The following is a 13608-nucleotide window of genomic DNA, read 5'->3' on the forward strand; positions in this document are numbered from 1 at the left end:
TCATGAAGTATAACAAGACCTACTTACAGGTGCTGCACCTGGGTCAGGGCGATTCCAAACATGATGAATGCTGGTTGGGTGACTACTAGATTGTGAGCATTCCTAATGAGAAATACTTGGTAGTGTTGGTTGATGAAAAATTGAACATGTTACTGCAATGTACACTTGCTGCCCAGAAGGCCAAACGCATTATGAAATCACAGAATCACACAATCACAGAGGTTGAAGGGAATCATTGGAGATCATCTAGTCCAGCCCCTCTGTTAGATCAGATTCCTAAATTATGTTACACGGGAAAGTGTCCAGACAGGTCTTGAAGATGTCCATAGAAGAAGTCTCCATAACCTTTTTGGTCAGCTTGTTCCAGTGTTCTGTCACTCTCAAAGTGAAGAAGTTTGTTCTCGTGTTCACATGGAACTTCCTGTATTCCAGTTTGTGCCCCTTGTCCTGTTGCTCAGGACCACCAAAAAGAACCTGCATTTGACACCCACACTTGAGATACTTCATAGAATCAAAGAATCATGGAATGGCTTGGATTGGAAGGGATCTTAAAGATCGTCTTGCTCCAACTCTTCTGCCGTGGACAGCGTTGCCACCTGCTAGATCAAGCTGCCCAGTGCACCATTCAATCTCACCTTGAACAGCTCCAAGTATGGGGTACCTACAGCTTCTCTAAGCAATCCATTCCAGTACCTCACCATCTTCTAAGTAAGAACTTTCCTTCTAACATCTAAGCTATATCTCCCCTCTTTTATTTTAAAATCATAGAAATACCAAGCCATGTAAAAAGTTGATCTATTATTTTTAAGATCCCTTTGAGTACTGGAAGACTGCAGAGGTCTCTCCTGAGCCTTCTCTTCTCCATAGTGAAAAAGCCCAGCTCCTTCAGCCTTTCCTTTTTGAAGAAGCGCACTATCCCTCTAATCGTCTCTGTTGCTGTCCTCTGATTTCACTCCTACATTCCACGTTTTTCTTGTGCTGGAAGCCCCCCAAACCTGGATGCAGAGATCCAGATGGGGCCTCATGAGGGCAAAGCAGGGGGGGACAATCACCTTGCTCTCCCTGCTGGCCACCCCTCTTTCTGTGTAGCCCATGCTACAGTTCACCTTCTAGGCTTCAGGTGCACACTACTGGCTCACATCAAGCTTTTCATCCACCAGAACTCTCAAGTCTTTCTCCATATGACTGCTCTCAATGATTTCTTCTCCAGTTTGTAGCCATACTGCACAAGTTTAGGTATATTACATCCGTTTCTCTTCCTTTGTCCACTGATGCTGCCATTCCTTCGTAGAAGGCTACCAGATAAGTAAGGCATTGTCTGCATTTGGTGAAGCCATGCTGGCTGTCTCAGATCACCTCCTTGTCTTCCATGTGTCTCCCAGGAGATCCGTACCTTGATCTTCCCAGGCAAAGACATAAGGCTCACTGGCCTTATAGTTTCCCAGATGTTCTTTTCTACAATTCTTAAAACTGGAAGCGGTAACTTTTTCCAGCTACCAGGGATTTCACATGAAAGCCATGACTTTTTGAATACGATGTAGAGTGGCTTGCCAGCTACATCAGCCATTTTCTTCAGGACACTGGGATGCATATCATCAGGTTCCATATAGCTGTACACATTCAGCCTCATCAGGTGGTCTTGAATTTGCTCTTTGCTTATAGTGGGAGAAACTTTGCTTTCCCAGACTCCTCCAAAAGGTCAGGGGATGTGAGAAGCAATGGATGCAATGGATTGGTGGAGTACCTAAGCTTTCTCTGGGTCTTTCTTCCATCTCATTTCTCAGAAAGGATACACTTTCCTTGGCCTCTCTTTGACCATTGTACCTTAGAATTTTTTCTTGTTATTGACATCCCTTGCCAAGTTCATTTCCATCTGCAACTTGGCTTTCCCGATCCCATCTCTGCATGTCCAGACGGCATCCCTGTATTCTGCCCAGGCCACACATCCCTGCTTCCACATCCTGTCATTTTCTTACTTATCCCTCAGTTTAATTGGCAGGTTCTTTTCAGTCATCCTCGTTTCCGTCCTCCCCTGCTTGATTTCTCACCTATGGTGTTGCTCTTGAGCTCTCATAAAGACGTCCTTACAGATCTGGTTTAGTTTCATTCCTTTGACTCTGAAGACAGCTTCTCAGGGGTTCTTGTCCAATAGTATTTTTTAACAGCTGGTAGTCAGGTCTTCTAAAGTTCAAGGTTCTGACTCTGCTCTTTGCCAGGTCTGTGTTCTTTGAGATCACAAACTCAACCAGAGCATCATCCTTACAGCCCAGACTGCTTCCAATTTTAACTTCTTTAGTGACATCAACGGGCTCTTCTTGATCAGGCAGGAACTAGCAGATCCTGACCACCAGATGTCCCTTATTAGTCCAGACCCTAATTTTAACCCACAAGCTCTCAACCTGTTCATGGCTGTTTTTTAGAGGCAGCTCTTTGCAATCCCTGCAGTTCTTTACATAGAAGGCAAATCCCCCACCCTCTTGCCCTACATATCTCTTCCAAATGTCTGAGGCACTCAATCAGAGTATTCCAGTTGCATGGTTCACCCCATGTTTCTGTGATAGCAATTAGGTCATAGATTTCTAATTGCACCATGGCTTCTATCTCCTAAAGTGACAGTGTGAGTCCCAGACTGCATCAAATGAAATGTAGAGATAGCGGTAATGGCGCACTGATGTTTTGTTTATGATGAATGATGGGAGCAGTACCCGGGCCAGCCTGGGCCACTGGGCAGGGAAATGCTGCCACTGTGATGGGAAATGAGGCTGTTAGGACACCTGGCCTGAATCGGGAAAGATTCAGGGAAAGAGCACACGACATCTTGCAAAAGGCCATAAAGGTGTGGGGGCAGCTGCCTGGGCATTTCTGGGCATTGGCCAACACGTGTGAGATGTTGTGTTGCTGGCATAGTGTTGATTGGGAAGCAGTGGTACTGTTTCTCTGTGCTGGTCTGCAGGTGGCAAATAATTGCATTGTGGATATGTGTACATAGTTGTCATTCCATTTTTCTTTCTGTTTACCATTTCTTTCTTAGTAAACAGTTTTTTCTCAAACTAAGTGTTGACTTTTCTTTCCAGTTTTCTCCCGCATCTCGTTCTGGGAGTAAGCCAATGGCTATGTAGTGCCTAGTTGCCTGACAGGGGAAATCACAAAAAGACATAACAACAAAGTTTTCTTTTCTGCTTGAGAAATCAAACAGCTGACAAGATGAAAAGTAGTTGTCTGTTAAAATGGAGAACTTAGAAAAGAGAGAAATGAGGCAATTAGAGTATGTTCCTGCATACTAAAACACCTTCTTGTTCTTCATAGGTCTGCATAGTCAGCTCTTTCTAATCTTTCTCCCATAGAACTGTAAAATAAAATCGACCTTTAGTCTCCCTGTAATTAGGTTAACTCCCAGGTTTAAGAACACAATCATGTATTTGAAGTAGTCAGTATTTCATATCAGTGTGCTAAATACCAGCTGGCACAATCTCTAACACTTGATCTAACAATTAATTTAGAAGGAATATCTCCTCACATACAGGGGCTATATTACCAGACCACATTTTCAGAGCCAGTAATTATCCCAGTATACAGGTACAAATGTGTTTTTAACTTCAGCTACTTGCTGGCTCAGTCACCTGTCTTTTTTCTTGCAGAATGATTCCTGGGGGAAACAATACTCATATGCGCTCTTCAAAGCCATGAGCCATATGCTGTGCATTGGTTATGGAGCCCGTGCCCCTGTCAGCATGTCTGATCTCTGGATAACCATGTTGAGTATGATTGTGGGGGCTACTTGTTATGCCATGTTTGTTGGTCATGCCACTGCCCTCATTCAATCTCTGGATTCTTCACGGCGACAATATCAAGAAAAGGTAACACATTTTAATGTACCGTCTTAAGTTTTTAAGCAGTTCAGTGATACTCTTTAAATGTGGAAAAGGTCTTATAAGTTTGCATGAAATAATCTAGTGACATCCACATGCTGTAGTGAATATTGATGTGCACAAAGGAATTCAGGACACACTCTGTGTTAACAATATTCCTGCACGAAATGCATTCTGAAAAGAGCACACGTCATATAAACTGATTGAAACCTTGGTTGTGTAACTTGCTTTAAACTCCATAAAAGCACATTACACCCCCGTGCTGCACTCTGTAGGTACTCAATCTGAGCAGCTTGAAATATGACTTTGATGTTTGTAAATTAGTCATTTTTGTACAGTTCATTGTTTCTTCTTTGGACAGCAAGTTGAGAATAGATTTTAATGTAAGAAAATAATGGTCATTTGATAAGGACCATTCCCAATAAAAGTACTTTCAAATGCGGTTCCAAAAATTGAACTACCTCAGAGAAGTGCTATAAATAGGACCTTGCTTTATAATGTCATAGTTTATACCATAATCCATGATGTCTCCAACGACAAGAGGAATGATAGCCAAAAAATAGCAAAGTAGATAGAATTTACTGAAAGAAAAAGAAAGATTCTTTATGTAACAGGAAGAAAAAGTTCATTCAGTTCCTTGTTGAATTCCTCATAGGCATGATTAGAATTAAAAAGATGTAAATGGGTGGGTACAGGGTGGGAACTTTCAGGAGTGAACAAAATATGCACTAACTAGCACTGTCAGTTGTTCAATGAAAGGTAAATGCAAATTTAAGTGTTTTGAAACCAGATGATGAGGCTAAGAGCAGTGGCATAAGGAAAAAAGGAGCAGAACAAACCTGAGCAAAGGACAGTAAAGATGTACAGTTATTGAGATGTTTAAGAGAGACCAAAATAGGATATTAAAATAAGAGAGGAACTGGAGAGGTCATGCCAGGAGAGAAGTCTGCTATGTAAAGTAGTGAAATCAGTGAGTTCAAATCAGCAAGTAAGAATCATGTCCTGAGCAGTATTATTTAGCATATATCTGTAAGAAAGTCCAGAAAAGCAAACTAAGCAGAAACCCTGGTGTAAAGTAATACAAGCCAGGCTGAAAAACCTGGCAGTGAATGAGAAGATGAGAGGGTGACCCTGGTATGTGCTGAAGATGTAAAGGAATGGCCTGACTTTGCTGGGCAAGAATAAGGAAGAGTCCAAAATCAACATGTAAGTAGAAAGAAGTAGGAGTGTTTGTTTTAGAGGAAGGCAAGCCAAAGTAACTGAATGTATGGAAGAAAAGTTTACACTCAGTTTTGTTAAGCTCTAATTGCAACAAGGCAACAGAATATATACATCAGAGATAGTCAGAAGTCAGAGATGTGGTTAACAGTCCAGTAATAGAAAAATTAGCTAGTGGCTGACACATTAATATCAGAATTATTTATAACAGAAGTTTGCAAGCAAGAAAGCCAACACAATGTTGCCCTGAAACATTGGTGAGGACTAATGGTTTAGGTGAGGATGAGTTAAAACCTCTAAAGATGTCAGGTTTTACTGGCCACATGAAACTCCATAATCCATTCCAATTCAAAGCCATGGGGCTCATCCTGGTAGGTGATTTAGCCAACACCAACTGTCTTGTTGGAGTTAGTCAACTATGTCTGTTCTGCCAGCTAACGGGGAAGGAATTTTATCAAAACAGGATATTTAAAGGGAGCTGTGGGACATGAATATCTTAATAGTAGCTATAAAAAAGAAGGCATAAAAAGTAAACCCCAGACTTGGTATAATTATAGTTTCATTACAGATTAGTCAAAATATATACTCACATAAAGATAAGTATGATGTAGGAAAACAGCAAAAAAGTCTTAATTCACTAAAACCTCTTAATCATTATCCTCAGACTTTCCTGGTTGCTGCATGATATCGCAATGTCTTGAGCTACAGAAATACAGAATATTTGCAAAAATGTTAATATATTTAAGTGATGCTAAGGGAATCATAGGAATATTTTGTGTAAATTAATCATAGAATCATAAAATCATAGAATCATTAAAGTTGGAAAAAGTTGGATCATCTAGTCCAAACGTCTACCACCCATCAATATTGCCCACAAATTAAAACCTATTCTGTAGTCTTTATTAAACTTTGCCACAGAAATATACAGCAGTTTTCACTGTCTGAAATTCTCAACATTTTCATTCTTTTTTTTTTTTTTTCTATTTTTTTGTTACTTGACATCAGAAGCAAGAGTTTTAACATGGCAATGACAATCAGGAATGAAAAAAATGAGCCAGAAAGTGCATGCTTTAGAAAATGTTTCTCTGTCTTTCTGGCAGCCATTTGTATGTCAGTTATTATAGTTTAAAAGATGTCTTAATTAAAGAATATTTCTGCTGATTTCTGAGGCCCTGAAATCATGTGTATATTATCAGCTATTACAACTGTGACGTGTCCTCATCCATTGTTTTATCATAGCTTAATACTATGTATTCTATACTATAGATATATATACATTATAGCCTAAGAATTATGAAAACATTACTGCTGCTACTAAAGAATATTGTATGTTTTTTCTTTACTCTGTAAGCTGGATAAATGAGTATTTCAAAGATCAGTTTGTGCTATCTATTTTGGCAGCATTTTTTTCTAAAATAATATAGCTTATATTTCACTTATCAGGGACTTGAGGAAAAGGTAAATTAAATCTTCAGCCACAAGCTTCAGACATATATATATGTGTGTAAATACAGATATATATATACATAGCACTTTTTGTCTAATGCATTGCTTTTTCTTTCTCTTGGAATTCAAAAATTTGAAAAATCATGAGAGAGGGATTTGTTTAAATGCTAAAGTAATCTTTTTTTAAGTTTAGTGTACACAGGATTCTCTATTATGTGGCTCCATTGTTTGTTTTAAAAGACACAAAAAATAATGAAATTAACGAGAATTACTAGGCAACACAAAATGATACCAGAGGTGAAGAAAAAGATCCTGGTTTGTTTGTTTGTTTGTTTTCATTTTTTTGACTGCTTTCTACTAAAATGACATTTGATCCAAATAATGGAAGGAGAATTCTGATCCTTCTTGCCATACAAGGAGATGATTTGCCAAGACCAGCGTACCTTCCTCCTCCAAACCTTCCAAAGCTCAGGGCATTCAAAATTAGAACTGGTACAATTCAAGATGGAAGAAATAAACACAGAAAAATGAGAGAGAGATTTAATAAAGCCAAATATGTCAAACACCATCAAACAGCACCTGCTAAGAATCTGAGTGGTTGCCAAGCGCTGCATGCTGAGAGAAATCAAAGTAAGAAAGCAAACATTGCTCCCACATGTTTACTGTGATGAGCCAAAGACATAATTTTTCAGTGGAATTTAACAGCGATTATTAGCTGCTGATTAGAGAAGGTGGACAATAAAATCACATACCAAGATTCACTGCAAAAAAAGATAGGATTGAGGTACACTTCAGAGTGTTCTGCTGAAGAGAATGGAACTGTTACCAAAGAAAAAGCACCAGAAATACGTAAATCAGAACTTGGCTTCCATGAGTGAAGATGCAAGGTCTGGCATAGGAGGAAGACATGTCAGAGCCAGGTAGACTCAACCTGACTTATCATTCTGCCTTATGAAGAGACAGCCTTATGTTAGCATGTACGCAGTAGTAAATAGAACTCATATTTGAAGTAGCAAAGTCCTTTTAGATTTTGTAAAATCTTGGAAACCACATCTCAAAGATGTTTGTCTTTGCTAAGACAAAATTTATATGAAACAAGTAAAATATATTAATATTTTTAACCAACTATAGTAAAACAAAGTGGCCAATTAAGCAGTCACTAGTTTCTGTAAACAGTGGCAGTTTTTAATAGGAAAATGTTCACCTAGTGCTCTGGATATCATTGAATAACCTTGGTTGAAGTCTGGTTATTATTTCTTCAGCCTGTAGGCATAAACATAAATTACTCTTATACAAAGTCTCAACAAGCGAACAGAAATAAGATTTATAGTAGCATACACTATGTCTCATATTCATAACAATTTTGAAATTGATAGAATGACAGCTACTATATCCTTTTTTATTATGTATTTTTCACATTTTCAACCATTTTCAATTCACACTATGTATATTCTGATTTTTATCTGTTTGTGAATCTAACACACTGGGTTTCAGAAATAATAAAAAGGCAGAACCAAACAGATAAAGCTATTTTACCAGTTGCAAGTAGTAAAGAGGCATAAAATTTATGGAATCCAACTATACAAATTAAATAGGAAATTAAAAAAAAAAATGCAGCTTACTCCATGCAATTGCTACTGCCTTAATCTTGAGAAGAAATTTTAAATCATTATCACAGAGATTAAAGATTTCTAGGCTTGACACTGATCTCAGATATCCCAAATGACATCTTTTTCTAACCCTTTTTTGTTAAATATGCTTTTATCTTCTCAATTTATGATATTTTAGCACATCTTCAGTTAAGTTAGTGTAGTCCAAAGAGAAAAAGTGTATTTCTACAGAGAAAATGCAGTAATTGCAAGATTATTTAAAAGCAACTTTATGATTGTTATTGGGTGTTCAAACATAGACGGCACCATAATTTAAAGCAGATTGCTCATTTTTACTTTTCTCTTCAAGCATTCAAATAAATGTTTACAAATGAATAACAGAGTTAGTACAGGAGGACAGCTTTAGATTGTGCTGCACAATGCTTTGCATCAGCCTCTCAAGTCTTCCTCTCACTGCGCCAGTTTGGGTATCTAAATTTTCCTTGAGGTGTAAGGGGAGAGAGACTCAATATGCACTTGCAAGAGCAAGCAAGCTCTTGGGCAAGTTGAAGCAGCAGTTGCTGAGCTGTATTTCCAATTTTCCCCTTCCTCCATGAACTGCAGCACATGCTCAAGCACCTTGTGCTGTGAGACATATGAGCTCCTTACTTCCACAGTAAGAAAGAGGGGCCACCTTTCTTGACTAAGGCAGCCAGAAGAGCAGATGGCACTGATTCCCCTCACTGTGCAGTGCCTGGGGCAGAAGACAGTCTTGGAAATGATGAAGTAGGTTCAGAGCTGACCCGCACCCAAGCACTTCAAGCAGAAGTCCTCCAGGCTGCTTCTGCTGGGGCTAGGAGCAGCAGATGGAAAGAAATGGAGAAAGGAGACTCCTCACAGCTCAGACACAGAAAGCATTGCTTTGCTGAGAGGAATAGAAAGTTTGCTGTTCCTGCAGGTTTACGGCAAATGACTATGGCTCCCTGGGAGTAACTGATTGATTCTTCAACCGCTTCCATGCAGCTTTTAATAGCTGGTTGCCAGATAATCCAGAAGTGGTGCTGGTAGCAGGGACAAAACCTTTTATCAGAAAAATGTCTTAAATGCTAGGGCAGAGAGTTGTGCTTCTTTCTGCACAGTTACTGTAGTGTGTAGGGCTAAAGGCAATGAGCTGGCTCTGCCATGGAGTACGTCAGGATTTGGTCAGTATTCACTGCTTTTTGCATTTTCTTATGAAGAGAAGATTGCTTCACCCTCTTTTCTTAAGTTTTAATCACTTTGTGGTTAAAACCATGGTGGAACAACACCTCAACATACTCATTACTAAAGCTAGAATACTTTTCTGGAAAACCTTAGGTATCCAATCATACAGATTTCTGCAGGATCTTAGAAATATGATAAACTAGCAAACACATAGAAGAGGAAGAACTACAATAAGCAGGACCGCATTCCCATTTAACTAGGCTTGTACTAGCTTCTGGTATTAGGCAGATGTACAAAATACAAAGAGCCTAGCTTGAGTTTTAGACACCCAGCTGAACATGCAGTATGGGATGTAATTCCTCAATCTTAACCAAAGTTTCTCATGAAGTACTGGTTTGTTACTTCAGTAGCTGTTCACGGTGTGCATGTTTTTACAGGAAATGAAGCCCTGCTTTGCTGATGCTGTTGGTTGTTTTTACAAAGCCTGAAAATAGCATAGCTCTCTTTACTTAACAATAGCACATTTTCACTTATAAAGCATTATTTTAACATTAGGTCATATCATGTTCACAGTGTTGGAGCAGGTGAGCAATTTTGCAGATAAATCTTACATTTTCTGTGCAGTTGCGCTACAGTACACATACAACACCAAAAAAACACCAGAGGAACAATTTATTTTGGAGAATGAGGGATGATTTACTTCAAGCTGTGGTGGCATCAAATTTTACGAGTAAATAAAATTGGAACCAAAGTGAAATCTTGTCACTGAAAGATCAGTGTAAACTTCCTGATGTTTAAAGGAGTATGTAAATGCAGCCATTGAACTCAAGTTTGTTTGTTGAATATAGCAGTGGTAGTTGTGTCAGCATAGGGCCTTTACTAGCCTTCTCATTCCACCAGTTCATGATATTGGTTTCCATTCGTAATCATTACCTTGAATTTTTGCTGTGTATAGTTGTGATATTTAACTTGACTTCAGTGTTCCTTGTCTTTCAAATATGAAAGAGCAATAGATAATTTTACACCAAGTAAGGACAAAACTGTTCCCTCTCCCTCCCTGAACAAGGATCAGAACTAACTCACCTGCAATAACAAAATAAGTATCTTTGTGTCTTTTCAAATGCAACTGAACAGTATAAGGCATTAGGAGATTATAAATCAGTTAGAATGCCCTCACCACACTGCTTTCTTGCTTTTTTCTGGTACATTGTTATTGTGATTCGGCTTCTTGTTGCAGTCAGTCTTTCTGGGGTAATGGAGTTGGTTATTTGTGCCTTGTACCTTTAAAAAAGTGACGGATTCCTCCCTATAGCACTTCCTATGCAAGCCAAGTGCTGTCCATCCGGCTGCATCATACCTGTGCCAAGCTGTAATAGACTCCCACTGCTTCTAAAATGACAGATGGGACTTCCTTTGATTTATTGCTGTGTTGTGGGTGATTTACCTATAAAGTGTTCTGCTGTCTTGCATTATGGATTAGGTTTCTAACAGCTTTCCATTTGAAATTGCAGAGCAAGCTCATTACAATTTAAGCCATGTTCATGATGACTATATAAAATCAGTGGGAAGACATGACGTAATTCTAAAGACAGACTTTACAAACATGCTTTTTTTTTCTTCACAACAATTATCATAGGGTAGGCTATTTATTTTTATTTTTTATTTTTTAAAGAAACAAATTGCACGAAACTTCTGTTTTCCAAAATTTCTGCTTGAAGGGAACTTTTTATAGAATGGGCCATTCTAACTCAGTTCTATGGTTCAGTGCTTGTTTCCTGCGTTTGCAGAAGGAAATAACATAATACTACTGAGAAAATAGTCCTTGTTATGTAGATTTGTCTGCTTCTTTGCCTTGCTAGAGAGGGAAGGAAAGAAAGAAACACTGATTTTATTTTGACTCCTAGATAATAATTTTCTTCCAACAACACTCTTTTTCCTGAAGTCTGAGAAATTAAAACATTTTCCTTGAAAACACAGTTACTTTGATAACTAAGATAATAAATACAAATTTATGAAGTCTATGGGGTATATGGGGTAGCAGTAGGACTGAAACCTGTTCTCAGCAAAAGACATTTATGAAGTCTTCTCCACTGCATTATGTGCTAAATTCTTTTTTTTTTCCCAAGTGGTTAGTAACTTTGAAAAAATTAAAATACAGTCTCAATAATAAATATAAAAATAAAATATTTTTATTTCAATATTTTCCTAAGACATACTAGGCTTACCCTGTCCAGCAAGCTAAACACTAGGAATTTATTAAAAGCAGAATAAAAGCAAATCTCTTCATAAAAATGCACAATGCTATAAGCTCACATTGTGTTGTTTCTCGTTAGGAAAATGTCATTGCTAGGAAGACGTCATTTTCACATGGCACCTGTATGGTCTCCTAGAAAAGATATTACTTTACTGGCTTTCTTTACTATAGGCAAATCTAGCCAAACATATTTCCTCAATCCAGAATTTAATGAGAATGTGTAAATAATGTTACAATGTTTCAAGTACAACATTCAGCTATTTTTAAAATAAAAATGAAGACAACAGGCACTTTGAGCATTTCTTATGTACTTCTGGCTAGAGCTATCAATCAGAGTTTAAAGGGATTCATTCCCTTAAAGAAGACATCTCCTTATCCTTTTTCAACTTTTTTTTTTGCTTAGATCTTTTTTCACTTCTGATCTGCAGAGATCATATGCTGGTAAGAGCCTAGCTGTCTATCCTGATGCAGAGCATCAAGAGTTTCTCAGCCCTCCTTTGGGCAATATCAAAAGGTGAACATGGACCTCATCCCATCAAGGAGCCCCACCAGAGGCAGTCTAAAAAGCCAATGCAAATGCAAATTGAGCCAGACTGGAGAAAGAAAGGTTTGATCTGTGCAACAGAAGTAATAGGAGGGCAGGTGTGACTTTTACCTATGTCATGCCACCAAAATAAAAAGAAGCTGAAAGTAGCAGGAGCCCAAGGAGATGCAGCGTGAGGGAAGAATGGAGATGAAGAAGGGAAAGAACTAGGAGTGTTCTGTGGGAGAGGCTTTTGGCATATTTTAAGGAGCTTACAGTGGAGGATTTATGGATGGGCATTGAATTGGATGGACATCTGCTGAGGAAAGCTTAAGATCAGAGAATATGTGACGTTATTTGGAATAAATTCAGAAGCAATTTGTCACGGCCTCCATTTTGGGGGCAGAATGACAGACGAGAGACTTAGTTTCTGCCTTTGCTTCTTCCACTTACTTTGAGAAAGAGCAGGTTCTCTAAGAGGACAGTGCCAATAAAATGAGACCTATGATCATAGAATCATAGAAGGGCCTGGGAGAAAAGGGCCTCAAAGATCATCTAGTTTCAACCCCCCTGCTCTGTGCAGGTTTGCCAACCATAAACCAGCCTGCCTAAAGCCATATAAGATGGATCAACCCAATGGTCAAAGTGAGCTGATACCAGCAAACTTGTTCAGCCAGAGGTGAGATTTTGGGTTGCATGTACAGAGATGTTACAGCAGTTGATAGTTCCTGGTTCATCAGGTGGGCCTATAAGACAAAGAACAGCATTTACAGACAGCTTTGCTAGAAGAAAAATATGAAAAGAAGTAAAAGAACTATAAAAATGGACAAAAGACATTAAAATCTCTAATGGACCATACTGGATTTTAGAGTAAGGCTATAAAAATCTGTGAGTAACTGTGACTGAAAAGCAGTGGAGCAATAAAACCACAACTATATGTGACTCAATAAATGAAAATATAATTCTTTATTACTGAAAGGTCATGTTTTAAATCTCTGTTTCCAAAATATTTAAGAACTTGGCTTCTCCTCATAGAGTTGATTTGGGGAAGATAACAAATGTAAGCTGGCCAAACAGTTTTGAGCCCAGAAATTATTTAGGACAACAGGAAAACATAATCTTGTCCCTGCTTGAGACTTTGAAAAAAAATTCTAAATCTTCTTCTTTCTTTTTTTTTTTTTTTTAATAATTGAAGTTTTTTTTTTTAACTTCAGCTGTCTATTCTTATCTTTTGTAGTTTCTCAGTCCAACACTATCTCAGTCTACCCTCAATCCAGTTTCTGCATCTGGCAGAGAATATCTTTCCCCCTTTTCTTCAAAACTGTCTCTGGAAGCTATTATTGTTTTGTGGAGTTTAGAGAAATGCCCTGACGTATGTAAACCCTCCCCCAGTCTTGCCATGGAAGGAAAATAAACCTTTTCTTTTTCTGGGGAGTGCTGTGCCACTTATGCCAAAGAAATGAGAGCTTCCTACAGGAGCATACAGTGGTGTAATTAATCAAATAG

At 38.4% G+C, this 13608-nt stretch overlaps 1 protein-coding gene across 1 annotated transcript in view; it reads left to right on the forward strand.

The window, feature by feature from the left end:
• Positions 1 to 13608, forward strand: part of HCN1 (hyperpolarization activated cyclic nucleotide gated potassium channel 1) — a 191958-nt gene that overhangs the window by 121136 nt on the left and 57214 nt on the right. Inside the window, exon 4 of the mRNA XM_042825847.1 lies at positions 3639 to 3857. Coding sequence (XP_042681781.1) covers positions 3639 to 3857 — 219 coding nt within the window. The remainder of the gene's footprint in view (positions 1 to 3638; positions 3858 to 13608) is intronic.

The sequence above is a fragment of the Centrocercus urophasianus genome, unplaced genomic scaffold (genome assembly GCF_019232065.1).
Source record: "Centrocercus urophasianus isolate 14NV4802_14NV808 unplaced genomic scaffold, USGS_Curo_1.0 seq_25, whole genome shotgun sequence".
Taxonomy (NCBI): Eukaryota; Metazoa; Chordata; class Aves; order Galliformes; family Phasianidae; genus Centrocercus; species Centrocercus urophasianus.